The following is a 27670-nucleotide window of genomic DNA, read 5'->3' as shown; positions in this document are numbered from 1 at the left end:
ACTGGCCGACTCCAGTCCACACAGCCCATCACCCGAGTCCTCTAGCTCTCCTTCCTCTAGGGCTCGTTGGTACTCCTGCTCTTCTAGTACCCGGAGAGCACGCCTCCTTGAATGCAGTCGTTGCTCAATCCGCGGAGTCGACAATACCTCCGCCGAAGTCGGAGATCGGCGCCGATCTTCCGAAGCCACCGACGCCGCATCCGGCGCCACAGGTAACTTCGGCGCCGACTGAAGAGCAGTTGAAACGGATGGACCCACCGGAGTCACAGGCCGAAATCTCGACGTCGACGGGATGGAAATCCCTGGGGCCAATCCCTCCGAAGCCACCGGAGCGGCCACCGGCGCCGACACTGGCGCCGAGCCCACGTTCCCAAACGGGAGAAAGGGCATAAAGGGTGCCGGCCGAAGAGGCGCAGGATCACCCAAAGAAAAGGCCAAAGGCCCAGCCGGAGCACCCCCTGGAGCCATCTGTTGGAAGATGGCATACATCGCATTCAAGAATGCGGAACTATCGGCTCCAGGGGTGGGAAAAGCCGGATACTGGGGTGCCTGACTCGGAGGCGACCCCGACGCCGGCCTCGGCGTCTGCGCCGGAGAAAACACTTGAGGCTCCAATACCTCAATCACCGACGCCTGTCCAGGCGAAGTTGGAGACGCCGGAGAGGGCAACGGCGTCGAAGGATGCGGCGTCACCGTGGGGCTGACCTCCCATGTCCTTCGGCGCCGATCCGGAGACCTGGAACGAGCCTCCCTTGAATGACGCCGAGATTCTCTACGGCGCCGGGAGTCTCGATGACGCCGATGTCTTGGAGAAGACTTTTTCTTGTGATGCTTCTCCTTTGACTTGGCCATAAACGGCTTCGCCTCGCGTTCTTTAAGGGCCTTCGGATTCATGTGCTGACATGAATCACAAGTCGAGACGTTGTGGTCGGAGCTCAAACACCAAAGGCAATCGGAATGAGGATCCGTCACCGACATCTTGCCTCCACACTCACGACAAGGCTTAAATCCAGACTTTCTCTGCGACATTATTTCCACAGAGAAAGAGTACGCAGCAAGATATACACTGTAACCGCAAGAGTAACAGTTGCTCCCTCGAAGATAACCGTTTCGAATGCACGGAAAAAAGGGAACTGACGTCTGCACGTCGTCGAGGACCTCTTATTGCCTGTATGACGTCAGACGGCGTCGCGTGCGAGACAGTGACGTCCTCGTCGACGTGCAGAGACTAGTAAGAAGATTTCCGTCGAATGCTGGCGCCATGGGAGTATTCATGAGGTGAGGAATCCACAGGTAGTTGTATCCATCAGAATCACACAGTATCTATAGGATAGTATCGACCATGTTGAACATGTGTATACAGATTTAGTTGGAATGGTGCAACCAGCATGAGACTGAATCAGGTTGGATTGTGGAAACTGAATCTATCCTGCTACAATGGATGGCCTTGTGCTTGCTGGTTTGCAGGGTGATACACCACTGTTTTCCAGCTCACGATATACTGCTGTTGCAGCCATAGCTGTCACTGCATTCCACATGTCTTCCTCTGATGAGCAGAGGGGCCACAACCTGGAGTCTGCTCCTGGCCCCTCCCTTACCAACCGAAGCGCCCTGGGGGAAAGCAACCAGGCTGTCAATCCACTGCTCAACAGTCTAGCAGCCCATATCCTACCCAGTGTGCCTAGTGCAACAACAGCAGCTCCTGACAGCAGTCTAGTAGGGGTCTTGCAGTTGTCCTGCAGTTTGGCAGCAGCTCAGCAGCCCAGAAGCAGTCAAGCAGCCCGCAGACTGGGGTCAGGTGCACACTGGCATTGCACCAGACCGACCAAACCCAGGATTAATTTACTGTGGAATGAAGAAGCAGAGAAGAGGCACAAAGGACCCAGTATAAGGTACCATACAGAGTCAAATTAAAGTCAGTATAGAGACAGTAAGTGGGTAAGGTGGGAAACTGGAGCAGCCCCTGCATAAGGCAGCACTCCGGGTCCACAGATTTGGCCTAGATAAAATTGTGTGCGGCTTCAGCACCAGGTTTGCTTGCCCTCAACGTTTGTGCTACTCGTAAGCTACGCAGTCACGCTGCTGGAGGATCAGGAGGAGATCAGCAGGAGGAAAGCATCGAGGGGGCTGGGTGACCTCACCTAGCACCAACAGAACCTCTTATCTGAGATCTAACGCTTATCAGGTGAAGCCATTCTCAATATTTTAACCGTGTTGATGTGGCCTGTCCCTGGTGTAAGCAAGTTGATGCGGACATTCTTCACATGCTGTGGTCCTGTCCCTCCTTACGCACCCACTGGTGCACAATCACATCAGGTCTATCGGCATACACATCACGTCCGCCACTAGATAATTGGGAATCCTGTATCCTTGGTCTATTTCCCAGAAATAAAAATCATAAAGCTTCCACAAAATTCCTAGACCTTGGGCTTCTAACATCCAAACGTCTGATCACCCGGAGATGGAAAGCTACTGAACCCCCATGCGGGTTGGCTTGGAAGAAGGCGGAAGCTGAAGGGGTGGCGCTGAGATGCGAGGATACACTGGGCATACGCAAATATCCCCTATGCGCCAGCTGGGATGGGATGCTAGCACTCCTACGCGGTCAAGACACTGACACAGACTCTAATGGTACAGGTCAACAGGTTGCAGAAACAGCACAGGAAAAGACAATCAATATGTTAGAATTGACAACGGTATTCTTAACACCTTATCTGCTCCCATATACTGTTTCTGGTCAATCCGTCATTGGCAATTTATTTTTATGTTTAATTCAGATATTGAATGCAAAGCCACTTGTGCAGTTATAATGGGGAGCTCCCTACGCTTGGGGGTTGCGGGACAATTGACTCAGACTCCATGTTTTGTTGTATTACTTTTTTTGTATTATATTGTTCTGTTTATTATCAACCTCGAATCTACATTTATTAATGAACCTATGGACACACCGCTTACATCACAACCAAGGCACGTAGTTATACGTTGCACGAAGAAACGCCATGAGTCTAGGTAGATGGACTTACAATGAATCTGTTCCCAACGGCAATCGCCCTTTCAGACACTTTGGGATCTAATAAGAAGCCTACTACTATTACTATCCTTTTTTTTTTTTTTACTAAGGGCAACGTTTTGCGGACTCCTTGGAGATCCAGGAGCTATGCAACGTATCCGGAATGTGAATGAGTGTAACAAATCTAATTCTCACACTTGTATTGTAATGCTTATATGATAAATGTTAATAATAATAAAAAGATTCAAGCAAAAAAAAATAATCAGGTGAAGCCCTTCTCCTTTCTTCTACATACTCGATCTCTTGCCACCATTTGTCCTGCCTACACAAAAAGACTATGCACTCTCTTGCTAAAGCCTACAACTGACTAACCACAAGTCACAGGCTACAGGTTCCTTAGATCGCAGTGGGCACAGGGCTAGTTCTGGACTTTGGAGAAACTTGGAAACAGATTTAGGGTTCCTAATCTGGGAAAAATAAGGAAAATAAGGACACAGAAGATTGAGGGATGCAGTTCTCAAATGATTAGGGGTGAAAATTGGAGTGAATAAGAGACAACTTCAGCAATAAATGCACCTTATTGTGAATATGTGATACGGCAAGGAGCAAAAGAAGAGGAAAAGAGCCCTGGCAGTGAATGGGAATGCAGCACACACCCTGCTTAATACAAAAAATGTTTCCCAACAGTCAGGTATAGCCGATTTACCATCAACAACGACACAACCAACTTGGAATCCAGCCACTCACACCCTAAAATAACAGCAAAATAAAAAAAATTAAGGGAGGCTAGGGCAGTAATATGCTCAAGTAAGGGAGACATTTCAGGCCTTCCTTCCCCGCTCAGCCCCATTGGGGCCTCTTCCCCACAGAGGGGTCTTGAGTGACCTGGAAACTAATGATGGGGGAATCGAAAAACAACAGTCCAAAGGACATTAGATATTAACCCCTTTGCTGCCAGGCCTTTTCCCCCTCCTGTGCCGAGCCTTTTTTTGGCTATTTGGGGCAGTTTGCGCTTAGGCCCTCATAACTTTTTGTCCACATAAGCAAGCCAAGCCAAATTTGCGTCCTTTTTTTCCAACATCCTAGGGATTCTAAAGGTACCCAGACTTTGTGGGTTCCCTTGAAGGAGGCCAAGAAATTAGCCAAAATACAGTGAACATTTCGTTTTTTTTAATAAAAAAATGGGAAAAAGTGGCTGCAGAAGAAGGCTTGTGGTTTGTTCCCTGAAAATGGCATCAACAAAGGGTTTGCGGTGCTAAAATCACCAGCTTCCCAGCTTTCAGGAACAGGCAGACTTGAATCAGAAAACCCAATTTTTCAACACAGATTTGGCATTTTACTGGGACATACCCCATTCTTACAATGCGTTCAGCCTCCTTCCAGTCAGTGATGGACGTGAAACCAATGCTGGATCCCAGAAACCTAAACATTTCCGAAAAGTAGACAAAATTCTGAATTCAGCTAGGGGTCATTTGTGTAGATCCTACAAGGGTTTCCTACAGAAAATAACAACTGAAAAAGAAAAATATTGAAATTGAGGTGAAAAAAACATCACTTTTTCTCTACGTTTTACTCTAACTTTTTCCTGCAATGTCAGATTTTCGAAAGCAATATACCGTTACGTCTGCTGGACTCCTCTGGTTGCGGGGATATATAGGGCTTGTAGGTTCATCAAGAACCCTAGGTACCCAGAGCCAATAAATGAGCTGCACCCTGCAGTGCATTTTCCCTCTATACCGGGTATACAGCAATTCATTTGCTGAAATATAAAGAGTGAAAAATAGCTATCAAGAAAACCTTTGTATTTCCAAAAAGGGCACAAGATAAGGTGTTGAGAAGCAGTGGTTATTTGCACATCTCTGAATTCCGGGGTGCCCACACTAGCATGTGAATTACGGGGCATTTCTCAAATAGATGTCTTTTTTACACACACTCTTATATTTGGAAGGAAAAAATGTAGAGAAAGACAAGGGGCAATAACACTTGTTTTGTTAATCTATGTTCCCCCAAGTCTCCCGATAAAAATGATACCTCACTTGTGTGGGTAGGCCTAGCGCCCGCGTCAGGAAACGCCCCAAAACGCAACGTGGACACATCACATTTTTTTTAAAGAAAACAGAGGTGTTTTTTGCAAAGTGCCTACCTGTAGATTTTGGCCTCTAGCTCAGCCGGCACCTGGGGAAACCTAGCAAACCAGCACATTTTTGAAAACTAGAAACCCAGGGGAATCCAAGATGGGGTGACTTGTGGGGCTCTGACCAGGTTCTGTTACCCAGAATCCTTTGCAAACCTCAAAATGTGGCAAAAAAACAAGTTTTCCTCACATTTCGGTGACAGAAAGTTCTGGAATTAGAGAGGGGCCACAAATTTTCTTCCACCCAGCGTTCCCCCCCAAGTCTCCCGATAAAAATGATACCTCACTTGTGTGGGTAGGCCTTGTACCCGCAACAGGAAAGGGCCCAAAACACAACGTGGACACATCACATTTTTTCATAGAAAACAGTGCCTACTTGTGGATTTTGGCCTCTAGTTCAGCCGGCCTGGGGGAGGGGGGGGGGGGGGGGGGGGGGGCAGAAACGGCCTAAAATAAATTCCCCCCCCAACCCCCCCCCCCCTCGGAGCAACCCTTGCCTACGGGGTCGCTCCCCCTGCGTGACATTGCCGCCCAAAAACAAAATCCCCTGTGCCTAGTGGCAGATTGGTGTAGCAAAAATCGGCCGATCTTCCCCCAAAGGGGGCAGAAATGGCCTAAATACAATTTTCCCCTCCAGGGGAGTGACCCTTGTCCAAGGGGTCGCTCCCCATCTGTAAAACAAAAAAAACAAAAAATCCCTGGTGCCTAGTGGTTTCTGCCCCATCAGCCTAATCAAAATAGGCTGATCTACCCCCCAGGGGGGCAGAAATGGCCTAAAATAATTCCACCCCCAGGGAGCAACCCTTGCCTAAGGGGTCGCTCCCCTTGCGTGAAATTCACGTAAAAAAAAAAAAACTCCCTGGTGTCTAGTGGTTTCTGTCCCCCTTGGGGGCAGATTGGCCTCATAAAAATAGGCCAATCTGCCCCCAAGGGGGGCAGAAATGGCCTAAATATAATTTGCCCCCTAGGGGAGTGACCCTTGCCTAAGGGGTCACTCCCCACACCTAAATCAAAAACAAACAAAAACCAAAGAAAAAAATATATATATCCCTAGGGCCCCTCGGGGGGGCCCCCCCTTCTGCCCCCCATGGGGGCAGATCGGCCTAATAATAGGCCGATATGCCCCCAGGGGGGGCAGAAAAGGCCTTCCCAAAAAATGCCCCCCCTTTGAGCGACCCTTGCCCAAGGGGTCGCTCCCTTATGTCCATTTAAAAAAAAAAAAAAATCCCTGATGTCTAGTGGTTTCTGCCCCCCTTGGGGCAGATTGGCCTCATCAAAATAGGCCAATCTGCCCCCAAGGGGGGCAGAAATGGGCTAAATATAATTTGCCCCCTAGGGGAGCGACCCTTGCCTAAGGGGTCGCTCCCCACCTAAAAAAGAACCAAAACAAAACAAAACGAAAAAAAAAAAATAATTATCCCTGGTGCCTAGAGGTTTCTGCCCCACCCTGGTGTCTAGTGGGGGTTCAAAAGCCGGATTGCAAGCAATCCGGCTTTTGAAACACTGGGAGAGACTTCAAAGGGAAGGAAATACATTTCCTTCCCTTTGAAGCCTCTCCGGGCCTTCCCCACGTGCTGAGCATTTCTCTTTCAATCGCGCTGGGGAGACCCTGTGACAAATCAGCGCGCTGTCACAGGGGGAGTGGGGGGGCAGGGGGGAAGGGCTTCCCCTTCCATCCCTGACTTGGGGGGGGGGTGGGGGGAAGCACACAAATGCGAGAGTGCTCCCTCTGGGCTGTGTGCCGAGGAAGTAGTGGTTATGTCCTCGGCACAGCAGCACTGTGCCGAAGGACGTAACCACTACGTCCTCGGCACAGAACCGGTGTAATGAGTACATCAGAAACAGCAGCAAAAGCGGCCAGAAGGAGCACAGCTGGAGTGCCTTCACCAGTTACTACTTTAAACTTAAGTTTATTAATCCAGGAGCAACCATCAGGCTCAGAAGTTCAAGCAATAATTGACCTCACACAGGAGGGATCAAACGCAGCTTGTAAGGTCACGTCCCCAAAGCCTCGCTGGGAATACACAACCTGTCCGGTTTGATATGTCGATGGAGGAGGAAGAGGCCGCACAGCAAATAACAGCTACAACTGGGACACCAAAAAAGCACAGCTGGAAGGCAATGTGGATCAAAGAACAGACCTAGAAATGGTAGGTTTTGGGAGGAGAGTGCTTCTTATGACAGAAACTAACAAGAGGTAAGTCCCACAATCTGCACAACATGACGGAACAGAGTTCACAATACACATGAACCAAAAAAAAAAGACCTCTCCTGTCTAAGTACTCAAGAGTGAGGAAAATATGCGGGGCACCAACAACAATGCCATCCACCCCACCACTCAAAGCTGAGAGTAGGATCGATGGAAGCTATAAACTATTAAGCTAATAAAATGGACATCCAGATCAGCCTTCTAAACACTCTGGCTGGGTATGTGTTGAGAATGACAATAAAATTGCTGATCTGGACAGCTTGATAAAACGAGCACAAGCAGAGGCTTCCAGTATCAGTCCAACATGTGACTCTTTGCCAGTTCTGAATAAACTGGTGACTCTTCCTGAAGCCTTGTGGTTCCTCATTGCTGACAAAAGGAACCTTTGAGCAAAGGGCACCTAAACGAAAAGGGCACATCCTAGTCATCTCCACCACAAACCAGATAGCTCAAGCTGGGCCCTGCAAAATCAAGGGAACAAATTCCTGACCATTTGGTTTCAGTAGATGCCCAGGGCAAGGATAAACTACAATATATACAACAAAGGGGAAGAATCTGCATGATATCTGAACCACCAGAAGTGCTTCAAACATTGAATACCAGCCCCAAACTGGATGCTTCTATCAGAGGGACAATTCCGGAAAAAAAATCCCCTGCATGCCTGTAGTGGGTGTCGATCGACTCCACATCCATCATCGACGGTGTCCGCACCAGATACGACATTGCAGGTTCTATACAGGTGCCACCCTGGTGCACCAACGTCAGTTTCTTTTCATGACTTTCCACGCCAGAAGAGCAGAGCCATGAAGAACACGGACTACTGGTGTGCCAAATCTAAGGCCCTGAAAGGAGAGTTCCTGCCCCCAGAATTCCGTTCACAATGCGGGGAGGATGGGTGGGTCAGTAACGAATCTACCAGATACGCATTACCGAAGGTAAGTAACTTGTCCATCTGATAGAGACTTCTAGCTGCAGATTCCTTACCTTTGAATAGATGCCCAAGCAATACTATCCTCGGAGGTGGGTCTTCGAACCAAGTTCAAACTAGAAAGTCCTGCAGGCCCAAACAAGCAAAGTGCCTATCCCTATGGATCTGTCTGTCCAGGCAGCAGTGCTTGGTAAATGTGTGCAAAGATAACCACATTGCCACTGGACTGGAATTCCGCATGCTAACTCAATGATCGCAGCTTTATCTCGGGTAGGAGCGTGCAAACCATCAGGGATGTTGCTTTTTGGGCACAGCTTAGCAGATCTTAATACAGAGCACAACCCATCTAGTGATGGTCCGCTTCTGCACTGCACAACCTTCCTTTGACCCACGTACCCTACAAAAAGTTGGTCATCCATTTGGAACTCTCTTTTGTGATCAAGGTAGAACGGCAATGCTCTTTTTGAGTCCAAGCAGTGGAGTCTCTCCTCTTCCTTAGAAGGCTGTGGGTGTGTGTAAAAAGAAGGCAAGATGATGGATTGGCCTCCATGAAAGGGTGTGACCACTTTTAGCAGAAACGAGGCCCTAGGGGGGAGCAGCACTTTGTCAAGAAAGATGTAAAGGTAGGGAGGCTTACATGACAATGCCTGCAGCTCACTCACTCTGCAGGCAGATGTAATTGCCACAAGGAAGGCTGTTTTCAATGTGAGGTGCCTGAGAGGACCACTGTGGAGAGGTTTGAAAGATTACATTGCAGACTTGGGGAGTAAGGTCAAAAGCTGTCAACTGCCTTCGCTCAATCTCCAAGCAAGAAGGCGGATAGTGGACAGGTTCGGATGTAGAAACCTCCCCTGCTGCTGCGACAGAAGATCCTCCCAAAAGGGCAGTCTGATCGGAGGATTGATAGAAATGCTCAGCAGATCGGCATACCAGACTCTCCGTGCCCTGTCTGGAGTCACAAGGATTACTTAGGCCCAGTCATTCTTGACCTTCTTGAGAACTCTGGGCAGGGGCAGCATGGGCAGAAAGGCGCACAGGAGGCCTGAACTCCACTCGAGATGAAAAGCGTCTCCGAACCATTGCTGTCTTGGAAACTCCAATGCGCAAAACTGCTGACATAGAACATTCTCTGCAGAGGTGAACAGATGTAACCAAGGCTCTCCCCACTGCTGAAAGAGAACTTGCACCACTGCAGATGGAGATGCAATTTGTGATCCACTCGGCATTTTCGTCTGACTTTGTCTGCTCTGGCGTTCAGAAAGAATACTGGATGTTGCACTACCAGGGATATACCCTGCAGTTCCAGCCACGTCCAGAAGCGCAGAGCCTCCTGATGAAGGGACCCCAACCCCACCTTGCCCTGCTTGTTGCAGTACCAGATGGCGGTTGTGTTGTCTGACCACCTGCACCATCCTACCCTTGACAGATGGAAGAAAGGCTTTCAGTGCCAGCTGGATCGCACAGAGCTCCAACATGTTCATGTGGTGTCCTGATTCCGCAGCCTCTGATCTCTACCTCTCCCACGTGGCAACCCCATCCCAGGAGTGACAAATCTGTTACTACTGTAAGATCTGGTTGTGAAAGGGAGAGGGATCTACCTCTGACCTGTTCACAGTTTGTTAACCATCACTGCTGATCTTGTGCAGCTCCCTCTGACATCTGGACTCTGTCGGAGAAATTCCCCCACTGGAACTTCAGACCCCACTGCAGAGCCCACATATGCCATCTGGCACGTGTCAACAGAAATATGTAGGAGACCATGAGGCCCAACAGCATCAGAGTCATTCTCACCGAAATCCATGGTAGAGGCCGAAACATTGGTATCATAGCCTGAATATCCTAGACTTGCAGCTCGGGAGGATAAGCCCGAAAATGCAATGTGTGCAGAACAGCTCCGATGAAAGGGAGCATCAGAGAGGGAGTCGGGTGCAATTCCGGCGCGTTTATAGTGAACCCCACCAAATGCAGGAGGTGCAGCCTGGGGTGAACTCGCCTACAACAGCCAGTCATCCAGAAAAGGGAAGACTGAAACTATTCATCTTTTCATTCGAGCTGCAACTACCGTTATCACCTTGATGAACATTCAAGGGGTGCTGGTAAGGCCAAAGGAGAGTACGGTGAACTGAAAGTGCTCAGGCCTACCGTGAACCGCAAGTAATGTAATGTCTGTGGGCAGGCAGGATGGGGATGTGAAAGTAAGTATCATGCAAGTCCAATGCTACCATCCAGTCTCTTGGGTCCAGGGCAGACAAGACCTAAGCCAAAATTTGCATTTTGAATTTCTCCTTCTTGAGGAAGAGATTGAGGGACAAAAGGTCTAGGATACAGCGGAGATCCTTGTCTTCTTCGAGACCAGAAAGTAGCAGGAACAGCAACCACAATCTACTTCTGGCACAGAAACCCTCCCTATTGCTCCCTTGGCCAAGAGAGCCGTAACTGCCTCACAGAGAAGAGACAAATGAGCCTCCATCATCCAATTGTAGTTTGGTGGCATTGATTGAGGGAAGTCATGAAGGGTAGGGAGTAGCCCCTTAGAACTATATGTAAAACCCAAATGTCTGACGTGATGGACTGCCAGAAGAGCAGGTGATGTTGAATCCTGGCACCAACTGGCCCATAGTGGGGGAAGAGTCAGACTAGGAAGTTTTAGAGGCTGGTGTAGGGGTATGGGTGGCTATTTGAGGACTGACCAGACCGCTGTCCACCTGATCCATGAGGAAGGTGGATCATGCACCCTCGACTACAAAGAGGCTGGGTGGTACGGTGGCTGACCGGGAATGGGCACATTAGGAGACCCCTTCCAGAGCCACAAAAAGGACGAAAGGCAGAGTAATGGGATGAGGGGCCACCACAGGGCCCACGGACCTGGCCATAGCCTGAGAATCCTTGAAGCCCTTGAGCGCCGAGTCTGCTTGGTCTCTGAAGGGACAGGTTCCATCAAAAGACATGTCCATCAAAGAAGCCTGGACATCCCCTGAAAAAGCCCGACATTCTCAGCCAGGGGTGGTGCCTCAGAGCAGTGCATAAACCCTGTCTTCCTAGAAGGCATCGTCGACATCCCTGGAGTGAAACTCGAAAAAGACTAGACAAAAAGTCTAAAAAAGCCAGTCAAAAATTGACTAAGAGGTAGCTGTCTTCGGATCAAAGCTTTTCTGGCACATAAAGTAAAGATCTGTTGTTGGCGTGCCTGGGTGGCACTTACATAGGACCAGCGATATCATATCCTGTGTGGACGCTGTAGACTGACACCACCTACCAGCCCGCAGGAGTACTATTCAAGAAAATCTTCCAGATTCAGATTGACGCCTAGGGAGATTTCAAAGGTAAGGAATCTGTAGCTAGAAGTTTCTGTCAGACCTGACAATCTGCCAGCCTTAAATTGATTAACTAAAAGACTAGCATGGTGCACTTTAAGAGCCGCTTGTAAGATTTGAGGTAGGCAGATGCAAGGCAATAAAGCACGTTCATTCTATTGTGACTATCTCATTTACAGTAGTTTTTTTTTTTATGCTCAAGTCACTTTATGGCTGACTAAACTTTAGCACAGGGCAGCTTAAGAACCCCTTATATGATATGAGCTAAGTGGATGCCAGGAACTAAAGCATTTGTTTTCTATTGTGCCTAATTCCTACACAGTGGGACCCATTCTATACTGAAAGGCTACTATCTATTAAAACTATTGTTTTAGCCAGGTCTCAGATATGTTGCCACAGAATTCCCTGTGGCAGTTACCACGCAACTCATTACCACATATGTGCCTTAACCATGAAACAGTAAGTATATGGGGAAGGAGAGAGAGAGAGAGAGGGAGAGAAAGATTTCCATTATTGTCCCCTAAACTCACCCACCCCTAAACACAACCCTTACTACACAACTACCCTTACCCACCATCAACCCTGAAAAAGCCCTTACCATCCCCGCCCTTACCCACCCTAAATCCTAGAAACACCCTTACTGCCAAAATACCCTACCACCCAAATGCCCTTACAAGTTCTAAAAATCTCTTACCCACCCTAAACCTTAAAAAGACCTTACTCACCTTAAACCCTAAAAATACCCTACCACCCAAATACCCTTACAAGCCTTAAAAATCCCTTACACAGAAATACCCTTGCCCACCCTAAAATACCCTTACCCACCCTAAACCCTAAAAATACCTTCAGCACACAAATACCCGTACCTACCCTAAATCCTAAAGATGCCCTTATTATCCAAATACTCTTACCCACACTTAAGCTTATCAATACCCGACACCCAAATACCCCTACCCACCCTAAACAATACCTTTACCACTCAAATACCCTTGCCCCCCTAGACCCCAAACATGTCCTTACCATCCAAATACCCTCACACACACCCTCTAAAACCCCAAAATGCCCTTACCACCCAAATACCCTTATCATTCGAATATCCTTATCTACCTCTAACCCTAAAACACACTTTCCAACCAAGTACTGCCCTGTCAGTATTAATTACGAAGAAGCAAGGCACAACTGCACTTTACTCTTTCCTGAGTTGTGTAACAGCCAAAGGAGGTATCATGCCAAAAGAGGTATTATGGCTCAGTGTATATGACTTCTTATCACTTGTATTTTAGAATGATTGCATTTATGACCATTGTGAAAAGATTCCCATTTTATATGTTTTATGATGGTTAATATTAATCAAGCAAATAAACGATGTATTATTATTAACAAAGACAAGTATCTAAAACATTCTAAGTGAAGCTTTTGAAGAGAATTTTTGAGGTTTCTTGTCACAAAGATTATTTTAAAAAGTGATAAAGAACCATAAGTTCACTTTAGCAAAACATTTACGGTCATCTTTTTTTGGTATTCTTGTCATGTAGCCAAAGCTAAGAATCCTCTACAATTCAGCCATGCCCTGCATTCGGTGTCAATGCTGCAATTACTGCTGCACATATCTTTTGGCTACAAGCAGGGGACGCCATTGTTTACTATATGCAAAGAACCGGGTGTGCATCAAGAACCAGGGGCGCGGGCCAGTATCCTTGTTGATTCCCTTCACCTATCCCTGTGTGCCATAATCTGCAGAGCAGCACATGTCCTTTATTTATGACAAGCAGCCGCCCAAGTATGATCGGTGTACTCTTTGGTGACAACTGGCACCCAATAACTATGCTACCAGAACCCACTGTGCACAGCCTTCAGGTGTGTGCAGCAGACTCTGCACAGATGATGGCCTTTAGTTACCCTGTGCCATGCTAGATACCACCAGAACTCAATGCAAACAGCCTTCTGTTCATAGGAAATATGGGGCATCCAGAATATAGCAGAAGCATATGTGAAGTATATCAACAAGAATTAATATATTTGATATATATTGTTCATATCATATACCTGAAAGCACTTGGAAAGTTACTATGCCACCCTTCCAATTAAACCCAAGTCAGGACACGCACTCAACATAGGATTATCTACTGGCCCATGCTATTATCAAACTATATGGAAATACACTGGGTTTTCATGTGACAATTTTTTTTCTCCGTATACTTCGCATTTCAAAGCACACTAAGGATAAATGTGGTGTAAATATAAATGCCCTAAAGAAGCCATTGCATAAATCGTGAATCAAAAGTTGGCATAGAATGTGAAAATTTGTATTGGGTCAGAAATTTGGGCACTAATTTGAGGAACTTGGATAATTAAAATTAATACTCATGAAGATGACAATACTGATGCAGTTTATTTTATGGAAAAAGAAAAGTAGATCATATGCTATGAAAGTAAAAGTTTGAAGGTTTAAGGATTTCAAGTTACAATATATTGATCTATTTTGATATTGAAATTTAATAACAGCAAGTGTGGTACACCCACACAGTCTCCTGTTATGCAAGGAATGTTATCCTTGGGCAGAGAAACAAATTAATCTAATCACCTGCTCCGACCAATGGCTAATCAAGTGAATGAAAAACCTAAAAGCACAGGTCTTCACCAGCTATTGCTAATAAATATTTTGGAGTATACATCCTGCTCTACCAAAAAAAATATATAATAAAGACCAAAGCACATCTACACATCCGGTAGGGCACATGAGCCATCCAAAGATACTCCTTGGCAGGCATAACATCCTATTTGATCATATTCTCAAGATTCACTAAATGACAAAGGATATTTTAGTCATTAAAGGTGCAAGGAGTAATTAAAGTATTACATCACAATGCATGTTTGAACTCTCATCAACTCCACTCTGTTGACTTGAAATTACTGGCACACAATAAATAAACATCTAAACATCATTCAAATGGAATCTACCAGGAACAAAAATCATGTTTTTAGCAGATGGAGGATTCTGTGGCAGTGGGAAGACTGAGTCATGTTCTGCATCAGCTGAAATGTTGGAATCCTGAGCCTTAGCCTACTCATGATCTGTTATGATTCGTGATGAGAAAAGGAGGGTGCTGAGAGCGAAGCCAAGACACTCTAGTTTATTCTGTTTCAAGTCATAACTTAGGCCAAAAGGATAGAGGTACTTACTCATAGAAGTGCGATTTGGCGATGGACAGAAAAGTACAGTCTCTATTGGCCTTGATGGAGAAGATGAGGGGCTCCCCAGTAAGTACAGCTAGCTGGCCCACCAGCTCTCCTGGGTGAGTGACAAACAGACAGGTCTCCTCTTCAGTGTCGATTTTCCGCTGATAAACATGCAGAAGCCCTGAAATCACAAACCTAATGCTGACATCCTGTGGAGAAAAAGAACACATTGAGAATTAACTGTTAGCAGCAAAAATAAATAACTATTTGTTGCAAAATGTTCGAACCTGATCATGCTTGTGATTAGTGAAAAGCAATACCAACACAGTAGCTAGAGTCTCTTAACCGATAAGAGATAAACTAATTTAATAAAGAGGGTTTCGTAGAAACAATAAGATTACCAAGAAGCAAAACCTACACACGTCTGTAGTCAGACAGTCCCTGTCAAGATTAACAGAGCCGCAGTCTACTTATGGCTCTTATAAAGATCCCCAACTGCAAACTAAGTTTTATCAAGCCTTAACATTTGGAATTGTACTCCTGCTATGATCTGAAAGGACTCTAGTTCTAGGTCCTTCAGAAAATGCAAAATTATTTATCTAGGACTTAGAATACAAAGGCCATAACTCGATTTTCAGGCAAGCCACTAATGTTTTAATTTATTTTCATGTAAATTAAATGTCTGTAAATTTATATTATGTGGACATTCAGAAAATCTGACCTGTTGATACCCCTTTTGCACAAAACCTGGGAAACCCTTAACAGAGCATCTTCCATTAAGCCTTAATATGTTTTGGTCAGTGTTGGCTGTACAAGGCCTAGATGTGACTAAGGGGCTTATTTTGAGTTTGACAAACGGCAGCCCGACGCCCAGGAAATATGTTCTAGGGTCAAGAACAACAAGATTTCATATTTATTTCGTCCTTTGTACAAGTAGGCCCAACCTTCCCTGCACAAACCCTTTGGCTGCCAGTTCACAGTATCACATTATGAAGCAGAAAAGGGAATTGTTTACAGTTGAGGTAATGTTTGTGTTCATATGCTAATGCTGTTCTAGCTTGTATTTGTGATTCATTAATGCAAAGCCTTTATTATTAGGGTGAGTGCTCTAAATACATGCTGTAAGCTCGGACTGCAGTATTGACAGTGGTTCCAATAAAATAAAAAAGTGTACACACATTTGCAAAGTTTTAACAATATGAGGCTGCATGTAATGCTCCCAGAATTCTCTATGATTAGATGCAAATATTTGCAGAAGCTTGAAAGGAAGATTAATGATAATTTGCTTTCAAAATAAAATGCTCATTAAAAATGCAACTAGGAAATAAAACTTTTTACTGAATTACTGTGAAATTGTAGGTACCATTTCTTTGACGCATCATTCAGTAAGGTATGTTGATGCATGCTAGTATTTCCAAAAATATTCATTATGGAGAATCAGTGAAACCAGTTTCAAAAAGATTACAGGAAACATGCAAATAATCAAGCACTGACAAACCTAATAGGGCAGCCACGGGTGGTCAGTCTTTTCGTTTTGTTAATGTTTCCTATTTTGACACAGCTTTTGTAAACCTTTATTGTGGTGGGCGCTGACGGGCTCTCACCACTGTAACACACATTGCCAAAAAGCACACATTGCCACAGTAGTTTCTGGCATTGAACAAAACTACTTTGTGTGCCAATATGCTCCTTGTGAAAGAGCAGATTGCCATTACTCACAGTGAAGACAGATGGAGAGAGATAGAATTTTAATGAAAACGGAAGGTCTTAGTTCACGTCAGACCTAATTAGGGGCTCAATTGTAAAAGAAAGTCACAAAAGTGAACCCATTATTTATGTCTTTGCATTAGTGCAGATTCACAAATTATATGAATTCACAAGAATTTCCAGAAGTAGACCAATAAATCGTACTTCTAGAAAATATTTTTGAACTGTATTTTAGCACGAGCAAATATGCATGTGTAGATTTGATCATGCAAAAATATGCTGAGTATGTACAAGTTCACATTTCCTCCAACCACCTTTTTTCCCAGCCCTGGATGACGTTTTACTTCTGCCCTTGCCAGGAGTAAGCTTCCAACATTTCCCAGTATGGGAAAGATTCGAGAAGAGCTGGTGAAACCCCATAAAACATGCAAGTTAGTAGGTTTGTAGAGACTCAAAAGGGTATTCCAACCCTAGAACTTAAAGGTGGCAAAATAAGAAAATGGTTAGTATTCATGCCCTGTTATGGTATTAGCCCTGGCATAATCAGGGAGGCTAGCATCAGAGCTCTTATATCATTAGACAGCTGCCTTATTGTGTTGCCACTCTACATGGTACCAAAGGGACAAGAAGATTGTTTTACAGGACAAGTACATTTATGAAGGAACATGTCCTATGGACAAGTAGATATTTTATTAAATTCCACGCCCCGCCAGTCTGCAGTATTAGAAGCGCAACAAGGCTTATGGCACTTCAAATATGGTGGGCGGGATACCCACAACATTTTGATGGAAGTATCCAACTTGTCAATCTCTAAATAAGTCCCATATATTTTTTCCATTCACTCTAAAGAGGGGCAATATTCCAAGTAAATTCTCTCCTCTGATATGAGAGCCTGTTAAAGGGAACTACACAAAGCAGAGCACATTAATACAAACTTTCAGTGAGCAATGCACATTGTTTGGAACGAGTTTAAAAGAAAGCTAAAGTGCAAGACAGAGAAAAAAGGTAGAGACAAAAAGTGTTTGTTAATGACAAACCCATTACTATAAGCAAACATTCCTAGTAACACCCCGGAGGGGTAATTGTTATTATCACAAAATTAACTCAGCCTCATGGGAGTCTAACACTGCTAAATGCGTGAGGGCCTATCTATAGCGATATGAAGCAGGATTTTAGGATTAAACTGCATTGGTATATGACCCCAGGAACTACAATAGTGGGTACAAACTTATTAAACAGAGCACAATGAAACAAAACATAGGTATTCAGTTAAATGTAAACTGTCAACCATGCAGAAGACAGAACACCTTGAAGTGAAAGAAATACAACAGAAAGAACATTTACCAAAAGCAAAAAAAAACAATGAAAACAAAATCTCATATGTTTAGGTATTTCCATATTAGATGCTTTGGCAACAAACTATTTTTACCTGGTCTCCCTGTCTAGATAAAGTCGTTCCACTTTTGACCTGATGCAGTGTCACTCGGCCTGTAAGCAGTGAAGGATTCTGTGGGGAAAAAACATTTGTATGAGCTTGAATGGATTATATGATATTTCAAAAGCTGTTTGATTTATTCATTACCTGCATTATTCTCATCTCAGTTCCAACTAGTAAGGTGAAGCATAATTCAAACTTAATTTTAAAGCAGAAAATATATTGTTAAAGGAGGAGCAGGCAATTACAGAAAACTCCTGTTTTTCCCTTTTCCAATTCGGGCATCAGTGATTAGATACAATGTCTCTGTTGGACTACATGTACCCAGTGGGCCAAGGAGGGCACTGTTGGATAAAAGTACTGATATGGTAAGAACATTCAAATGTATCTCCTTAGGTAGTAGATTATATCATAATGTTATTTACGACAGGATGTCAGGTGAAGCAAGGGATAGGTAAGCTGGGCAGAGGTCCTCTCTTTCAGTCAGGTGCCACATTAGATAATGGGAATGAGGAAAATGTTTCATTTATTTTGTTGAGAGCTCTTATTCTTACTAGCTAATAAGTGTACTTGCTTCAAGACATGGGGAAATGGTGGCACTAAAGTGCTGCCTTGCTCTGTGAAGGTCACAATATACAAAGATCTGTTTGTGTGAAGTCTTGGCAGTACAGAAAACCACAACAATGACCTTAACAGAACCGTAATAGGAGAGCATGCACTGGCCACATTTATAGGTCTCGCCTCTGCGAGAGCTCCTGCCTTTGGCAATCTGTTTTAGTCATGTTGTACACCAGTGGGACTGCTGTTTAGCAAGGATAAAAGTTAATGGCGTTTAGTGGCATGGGGTGTTGTGGAGTGTCATTGAGGTGACTGGAGAGGAGTAAAGTGTCTTGGAGTGGAGTAGAGTGTCCTAGAGAGGAGTAGAGTGCTGTGGAGTAGTGTATTCTGGTGTAAAGTGTCCTAGAGTGTTGTGTCATAGAGTAGAGTGGCATAGAGTGGCATGGAATAGCAGAGAGGGACAGAGTAGCATAGAATAGCAGAGAGTGACAGAATAGCAGAAAGTAACAACAACACAATAGCAGAGAATGACAACAGCGTAGAACCGCGTGGTGTGTCATAGCAGAGTGCCATGGAGTGGGTTAGAGTGGACTAGACTGCAGTGGATTTAAATAGATTAGAGTGGAGTGGATTACAGTGGATGACAGGAGAGTGGATTAGAGGGGAGTGCGGGGGATTAGAGTGGGTTTGATTTGAGCGGATTAGACGGGAGTGGATTTGAGCGGGTTACAGTGGATTAGAGAGGAGTAGATTAGAGTGAAGTGGAGCAAAGTGCAGTCGATTGGGGTGGATTACAGTGCATTACAGGGAAGTAGATGAGTGAAGTGGGTGAGAGTGGATTGGAGTGGACTGGAGTGGATTACAGTAAATTAGAGTGGATTGAAGTGGAGTAGAGTGGATTCAAATGGAGTGGATTTCAGTGGAATGGATTTGAGTGGATTAAAGTGGAGTGGACTGGATTACAGTGGGTTAGATGGACAGAATTCGGGTGGACTAGAGAAGAGAGGAATGGAATGAGTGGTTTGGGGTGGATTAGAATAGACTGGACTAGAGTGCACTGGATTAGAGTGGATTGGAATGAGTGGATTACAGTACAGTGAGATGGCTCGGATTATAGTGGATTACAGTGGAGTGGAGTACAGTGGAGTGGATTGGAGCAGAGTGGAGTGAATTTAAGTGAATGAGAGTGGATTAGGGTGGAGTGGATTACAGTGGATCAGATTAGAGTGGAGTGGATCGGATCGGGTTAGAACAGAATGGATTAGAGTAAATTGGATTAGGTTGGAGTGGATTAGTAAGGAGTGGATTGAGTGGAGTAGATCAAAGTAGAGTAGAGTAGAGCAGAGCGGAGTGAGTGGAGTAGAGTGGAGAAAAGGACAAAAAAATGCACACCCAAGGAGTCTTCTCTGCACAAATACTGTCAAGTACAAAGTTTCTGAAACCCTGTCGCCTAAAGCGCACCATAAAAAAAATTCATGACATTGTCTAATGTAACTTGTGTAATGTAACTTGTGCATATGTAAAGCACTGTGGGTTGAGTTAGTGCTATGAAACAATTGTAAAAAAAAAAAACAACAAAAAAAAACATTGAACAGTACTTCCATATCAGCGTGAGCAGTGTATGGAGACTAAATAAGAGAAATCAATTTGTACTTTGTCCATGAGCCACACCAAGAACAGAAGTGGCACAGGAACTAATGCCTGGAATGCCCTGCCGAATTAGAAGGCAGTTAAGAAGAGTGATGATGCCAACAAATGTTAAGTAATGGGTGTGCTAAAACTCCTTTTAAGGTTTTTCCCTTTAAATACAGTAGGTTGCCAAGCAAAAACAGTGCATGTGTGCTGCCTGTAGGCTGAACCTAAAAATGATTTCCTTTGGTGATTATCTTTTTGGGGAATATTCTATATCCTCACCTGTTGAATATCCCTCAGACACTAGAATAGAGCTGGAAACTTTGTAACAGCTCTCATTTGCCCATAGCTGCTGCTGGCTACAAATAAGTGTCAGATGCAGCATGGATATAATGTTCTTGGAGCCCTATAGTGTCACCCTGGTGTCCTAAAGTCAGTTCCTCGTCCATTTTTTCCTTAGTGTTTATGGAAAGACTAGGACAGCATCAGATAAAACATGAACATGTAGTGCACAAACCTAGATTTGAATATTAATAATTTTAGAGGTCTATGACTATTCTTTAGAATAAGAAGATGGGTGGGATTGGTGAGCAATGTGTAGGTAGATAAAGATTCCACTAGAAAGACTGTTACTAAAGGTACATACATTTTTCTTCTGACAATAACTTCTACCAGCAGATTCCTCGTCCTACCCTAGGAGCACCCTTTCCCATGTGGTGGGCCTAAAGAGATGTTCAAACAGGAAAGTCTTGCAGCACAGAACACGCAAATTGGCCATTCCTTGTCACTTCCAAATTCAAGTAACAGTGCGTTAGTAATGTATGAAGAGAAGCTCGTGTAGCTAAACACCAAATCTCTTTGGCAGGAACTTCCCTGGCTAGTACCTAGGTCGGTGCACTTGCTCTAGTGGAATGAGTACAGATTCCTTCTGGTGGTTCCTTTTTAGCAAGGACTTAAATTGTATTCAAAGAATGATTCATCATGACATTCTCCTTCTGGACTGCCCTGCTACCATAATATCTAACAAAGAGTAGATTTTCCGATCAAAACTTCTTTGGTTGCTCAATGTAGAAGCTATCTTTCCTAATGAGGGACAAGCCAATGTAACCTCTCCTCCTCTTTGGTAGGATGGAGAGAGAGAAAAATGTGAAAAGTCTAATGAACTGCCTCATAAGGAATGAGGTAAACAAATAAGGCAGGAGCTTTTTCAGGGCTCAATCAGCTTTGTTACTGAACAGGAAACTGCCGCCAAGTGGCATGCCATGAGGTTCATCTGATCATCGCCTGAGAAGCTGGTTGATATCTACCAAAGAGGACTTCTTAGGGCCACTCAAGATCCCATGGCTCTAGTCACAGAGTCCACTGGAAACACAACACTTGTGGCAGCAGTGCTAAAAGCTGGCTGCCCCGGCCAGTACTGAACCAAGTTATCACTAAATCTCCGGTACGCACTCCCTCCATTTTGACTGTCCACAAAACTCACTTAATGGGGACATGCAATATGAGGAATGCCTATTGGTGGGGTAACCACTGCACCTGGAGGGGAATGACGACTATGGGAATTCACCAGACATTTATTTAAAGTTATATCACTGAGTTCAATGGAGCGGGGTGTCACCATCTACTAACTTAACTACAATCGATTTGAGGAAATATTTGTATGTTTCAATATAGACTAAAAGCAGAGCTGGTTAATTTTTCATAAAATAATAGCGTATGGGAGATGTGTATTTGAACTGGACAACATTAAGGGTTCCCAGAGGAGTTCCTCTATGATCATGGGGATAGTAGAACTTAAAATTACAGTGGTCTGCAGTTGTGGTGAAATGTGGGAGAGTTTCTATCATGAAATCTTTAAAAAATAAAAGAGGTGAAGATGAGAATGAAGCTGTGTTCTTTTCAACAGCACTTTTGAATAGATGAACATGATAAAATGTGAAAAATCAGAATTTAGGAAGGAGGAATACTGAAAAACTACTGTGTAAGTAATGGATATCACTTATTACATGTGAAATATGTATAAACGTACAATAGGAGTAGCTATGGTCGTAGGGGTGAGATGGTTGCTCTTTTGAATGATTGAATACATGGTATATAAGGCGATATAGGTGTTGGGCAAACATTGGTTTTGACATACTTATACCTCTGGGTATATGTTTTTATGTACAGTTAAAAATGTAATACAAAAAGTGCAAAACTGGAAAATAAAACAAAAACGTTTTTAATCTAGTGTGTACTATATGGTGATGTGTATTTTTGTATGAATGCCTTTTAGGCCCTGACGAAGTCTCTGTTTAGAGATGCAACGTATTGGCTGGGTCTACCTTAGTGGAAAACTGGAAATAAAGATTGCACCCTAAATACGTGGAGAACTTTTTCTTTGAAATATGATGGATAGTGATATGTGGGATAAGAAAGCTGACCATCTACTGCTGACTGGCATGTAAAATGCCCCATGAGAATTTGAAATATTTGTAATATCGGTTGCCCTCCCGGAAGAGTAGTTAGCACATAATCCACGTGTTCTGGTCAGCCCTAGGCATCTGCCAGTGGTATCTTGTCTGCTCCTGACCACCTGTGTAACTGTTCTTTTAACCTGTCAGGCAGGCTTGGCACCATCATGCGTGCCATTTCCCACAAAGCGTGGGTGTACATTCTTCCCCATGCCATTGGATTTTTTTGGGAACAAGATGAGGCTACCAAACTTTCTGATGAAGGGTGCATGGACAAAGTCTTGGCCCCCTTGAGCAGGTCTATATTGTCGGGTGATCAGCAGTTTGCTCGATTCAAGCCGCCTTGACTGGTTCGGGCAATCCTTCAATGGATGACAACAGCTATTCAGATGACATCAATGCAGGAAGAATGTTTGACTTGACCTCTGCTGCTTTTTGAAAAACTGCATGAAAGGCTACCTGGGTAGATGCTGGCCCTGAGAGACACCGCATCTCTGTTTTGTGAGCATGTAGGCATTTCATAGGCTATTTCGTGGGCAGTCAAAAGTAGATCTTGGTGCACAGGACACCCGAGTTCAAGATGATTCACTTTTTTGCAGCTTTTCTTTGCCTCAGAGAACCCCACGAAGATCTGATCGTCTACCGGATTGACCTTGGTACAATCAATGTGAAATCTCAGAGCTCTCCTTGAGTGTAGTGGATAAAGTCTTGTTTCCTCTTTAGATGGACGCTGTGCAGCAAAACAAAATTGGCAGGGTAACAGACTATATTATGTGGAGAGGTGTGACATCCTTTGGGGGGAATGCCGCTTTAGTCCTAAGCACTAGTTTGTCTGGAAAGACGGAGACAAACAATTGCTGGACAGCCAATGCTTGTAGATCAGTTATGCAACAAGCTATTGCTATGAAGGACATGATCTATAAGTTAAGTAACCAAAGAGAGCTGCTGTGCAGTGGAATGGAATGCGCGTGATGAAAGTGGGGGCCATATTGAGGTCTCAATGAGGCATCACAAATGGTGTTGGGAAGGTACATTTGGATCAGTCTTTTTAGAAAACACATCACAAGAGATTTGAATAAAGATGGCTGATCAGCCAACCTTAAGGAGGCACAAAGAGCAGATAAATAACCATTAACTGTCACCACTGCAAGGGAAAGGGAGGTGGTGATGGAGACATTTTGGGAGGGGTGAAAAGCAAGTGGTGGGTGTATCGGTTCTGGAAAAGATGCAACACCCACTTGTCTGATGTGATGCTCCGACACGATGAAGGTAAAAGGTGATTCGACCTCCTACTTGCCAGCAAGGGCAAAATTATAGCGGTTTTGGGACTACTGTGGAGAGGGCAGTGTGGTTTGGGCAGTTTGTTGTCCCTGGATGCCTGGAAGAAGACAGTCGGATCACAGGCCTAGGATGACATCCTCTTCCAAAGCCACAAAAGGGGTGAAATTTTAGGGGCAACTGCTGTACAGACAGTACCAGCCAAAGGGAGCCCGCTATTGCCTTCCTCTCCTTGAAGCACTCAAAGCAGAGTCGCCTTGTCTCCCAAGAGATGTGTGCCATTAAATGGCATGTCTATCAGGGCCTGTTGGATGTCACTAGAAAATCTCATTGAACAGATCTAAACATGGCACCGAAATACCACACTTTTATCGGACAGCACTACCCAAGCAGTCAGTGGTGTCCAAGCCTGAGCAAATTATGTACTTCGCAGCGTTCTGACTATCCTAAATAAGACACTGGAGGTTGTCTTCGAGGTATTCTGGGGCTGCTATCAAGATTCCAGCCACCATGTCCCACAACAAGCACAAGTATCTACCCTGACGGCAACTCAAGTCCACAGAACGGAGGGCAAGGCTAGCAGAGGGGAACATGTTTTCTGCAAATGTTTCTAGTGTTTTCTGTCCGGCAGGGTTGTCTTGAACAGATTTGGGCTCAACCTGCACATAGGTGCCTGAAGTACCAGGCTCTCTGGCGTGAGATGTTGGAGGAGAAAGGATCTCCTGGAGCAGGTCTGTGTCTTGTTGCAATTTTACAGTTCACCAAAAGCCAAGATCCTGTCTTTTCCTGGATACTCAGAATTGTGGCAGTCATTAAATTGCCCATAAAATGGCAGGAGATACTGCAGTGTTGTATATCCAGGTGGTAGGACCTGTGTGAGGATGTTGGTTTTGACATAAGTGGTGGGACGCTGTAAATCAAGGACATCTACGGCTCTCCTAATCACCATCAGAAAGGAAGACATCTATTTAGTGGCTTGGCCTGGAGTAGGGGAATTTCTCAAAGAAGATCTGTCAGAGGATTAGCCTTGGGAACGAGAACATCGCCTCAACTTCTGGGTCATCAGCACTTTCTAACATTTTGCCATTATTCGGCAATGTAGAACTTGGCTTTGTGATCCTGGCTGGCCTTTGGATTCATCTCTGAACACTTGTTGCATGACTTTGAATTGTGTGAGAAGCCTAGACACCAGAGAAAGACCTCATGAGGGTTCATCACCAAGATCCGTTTTGGCAGTCCTTACAACGTAACCTGTTTTAGGAGGCGATGCGTCCCTTGCACATTTGAAGAACTTTGGAGGAAAAAAAGTCTGTCAAGCCTGATAGAATTTGAAGGAGTGTGCTCTAGATCTGCATCTAAGGTTGCAAAAAGAAGGAAACTGACATCTGCACACGGTGGTGACAAGTATATAAGGGCCATAATGTCACATCTCAAGTGGGACGAACTTGATGTGGAGCTGCACGATGCCACCTACCAACATGCAAGGGAATTTCTTAAGAAAATTCTCTGGATCGGATCCAGTCTGGTACTTGGGTCTACTGACTATGAGAGGAATCTGCGGTTTGAAGTATCCATCATAAACACCGTGTAGTATCATGTTTTAGCAGAACAGACAGCATGGTCTGCTCTTTTATCTGGTAATCATGTAGGGTGAAAGGCTCTTAAGTTCTCATAATTTATAGGTCACTTTGGTACCTCTCCTCAATGCAAACAGACCACTCTACTGTGGAACTCTCCCACAAGCAGGAAGAAGGCACCTAATGGAACATGAATGTGTTGACATAAGCCGAAAGCAAGCATATGGAAGAGGTAATCCAGTTGTGTGTTCAGAGACACATTTTTCAGTTGCCCATAAAATTCAGTGATAATATTCAACATCGGAGTCATAGGCTCTTTAAGAAGTGGAGGGAATCCTTCTCTAGTGGCACAGCTAAAAAATCATTTGCATCTTAATTTGATAATTTAAGTATTTTAATCTCCCAGGAGACAGCAAGGAAGCAGGTTGGAGTAGAATCGGAGATCTATCATGTAAGGTATAATCCATAAGTATTGTAATTATGCTCTTCAACCCTTCTTCTTGAAGCTTGCCAAGCATCAGCATCAGGTGTCATATCTGGAAATTTTAGCCTGAGGATCCATGATCATTTTCCCCTTGTCTTTGAGTTCAGATCACCTTCAGGGTTGAAGGCAGAGGAGTAGACAGCTTAAAAATAAATGCATTAAAAAAGAACGTATTGTCATCCATATAGGAATATTGCTACTAGGGAAATCTAGCCTGGCACAATGTAGACATAATTTTGCAGGTACGTTTGACAGCAAGAAATGTTGATTTTTTTCATATGTGTGGGGATGTGAGCAATTTGCCTTTGCAGCAGTATGAATACAGATGTTTGCTTTCCTGTCAGATGCATCAGTGCCATAACGATGTCTAAGGCACAAGGGTGTCCCAATCAGGCAAATTGTGGTCACACCTGGCAAAACTGCAGCACAAGCATATGTCTTTGATTCCTTGACATCACAGTAGCACTGCTGCATTGCTCTCCCCTGCCTAGCATCATGCTTAGCACCCATGGCATAATAGTGGATGTGGCACATTTTGCCAACCCTTTGACATAATAATGGCCGTGGTAGGCATGTTGTGGCCACAGCTTATATAATGGAGTGGGGGTTGGTGTACTGTGCGACCTTGTACTTCACAGTGGGCACTTTGTATTACGACTATAGTTGCTATCTTGTACACCTTATATGCATAACAGTGGTCATTCCTGGTACATGATAGCCCTGGTATTCTGTGACCATATCTGGCATAGTGGTATCCCTGGTGTGCTGTAAACTTGGCATATGGGGGCAATACATGGCACATCAGGAAATTACTGGAAAAGTTAATTAATGGCCCTGAAGAATGTATGGATTTTCAGTATTTTGTTTTTATTATGTTAAATGTATTATCAGGTCCAATTTTAAAATAGTTTGTTCAGAAAGATCCCCAAAGGAGTCAGGATTACTTTTTCCATCCATCCTGAGGTGGGTTTTTGAGGTTGGTTCAAAAGCTGGCTCTCGCTCCAGCTTGCTACGAAAGTGCAAAAAAGTGCAATACCATTGTAGGTCATGGAGATTAGCAGTATTCTTCTGGGACAGAACAAGAAAATGTTGCTCTTATATCAGAGGAGCGACCAGAATGGCACAGGTAGAAGCTGTCAAAATTCCTAATACAGCAGCAGTCTTCAATCCACTAGACACTCTGCGTTCATGGGCGTTTGGCAACCTCAGTGTTTCCAATTCCTTGGTACAATCCTGCATTGGGTACCATACTCATGCATATTGAACTCCTTGTTTCTGTGCATTCTAGATCACTATTTTAGTCTCCACCGATCCCCAGTAAAGGATTTACAGGGGGTAAAGCCCAATTTATCTTAATCCGGCCATGTCCTGATGCCCACCAGAAGTGATGAAATCAAACAGCATAAGATTAAGTGCAGACGCTGTTGTACTTCCAAGAAAAAACAACAAAGGTGACCGAGGGAATAGTGGGACACTCTTCCCAACTCAGAGGATGGGATCTCAAGACTTTGCTCACATCCCCTGGCGCAGGTGCAGCAAAGAGTGTTCCTGTTCGGCAGCACAACTCAGTGACAAAAGTAGACAGAAATGCTACAATCTAGGGTCTTTTCCAGGCTGAAACCAAAGACCACTTCAGACACTGATCAGATTTTTAGGTTTGAGGTCACCAACATGAGGAGGTAGGCAATACCCACAAAGACAAGCTGGATTGCTTTATTCATCCCAAAGAAGTGTCACAACGTTTTATAGCTTTATCATTCATGTCACAAGT

General features: G+C 44.5%; 1 protein-coding gene across 2 annotated transcripts in view; it reads right to left on the bottom strand.

Moving 5' to 3' along the window:
- PNPLA7 (patatin like phospholipase domain containing 7) overlaps nt 1-27670 on the bottom strand; it is a 1294112-nt gene that overhangs the window by 899686 nt on the left and 366756 nt on the right. For both annotated transcript variants that reach the window (XM_069241381.1, XM_069241380.1), the window contains exons 16-17: nt 17912-17989; nt 14779-14984 (exon numbers count right to left, since the gene is read on the bottom strand). In XM_069241381.1, coding sequence (XP_069097482.1) covers nt 14779-14984; nt 17912-17989 — 284 coding nt within the window. The remainder of the gene's footprint in view (nt 1-14778; nt 14985-17911; nt 17990-27670) is intronic.

This window comes from Pleurodeles waltl, chromosome 6 (assembly GCF_031143425.1).
Source record: "Pleurodeles waltl isolate 20211129_DDA chromosome 6, aPleWal1.hap1.20221129, whole genome shotgun sequence".
Taxonomy (NCBI): Eukaryota; Metazoa; Chordata; class Amphibia; order Caudata; family Salamandridae; genus Pleurodeles; species Pleurodeles waltl.
Note: the sequence above shows the minus strand (reverse complement) of the source record. Positions and strands in the feature narration are given on the sequence as shown.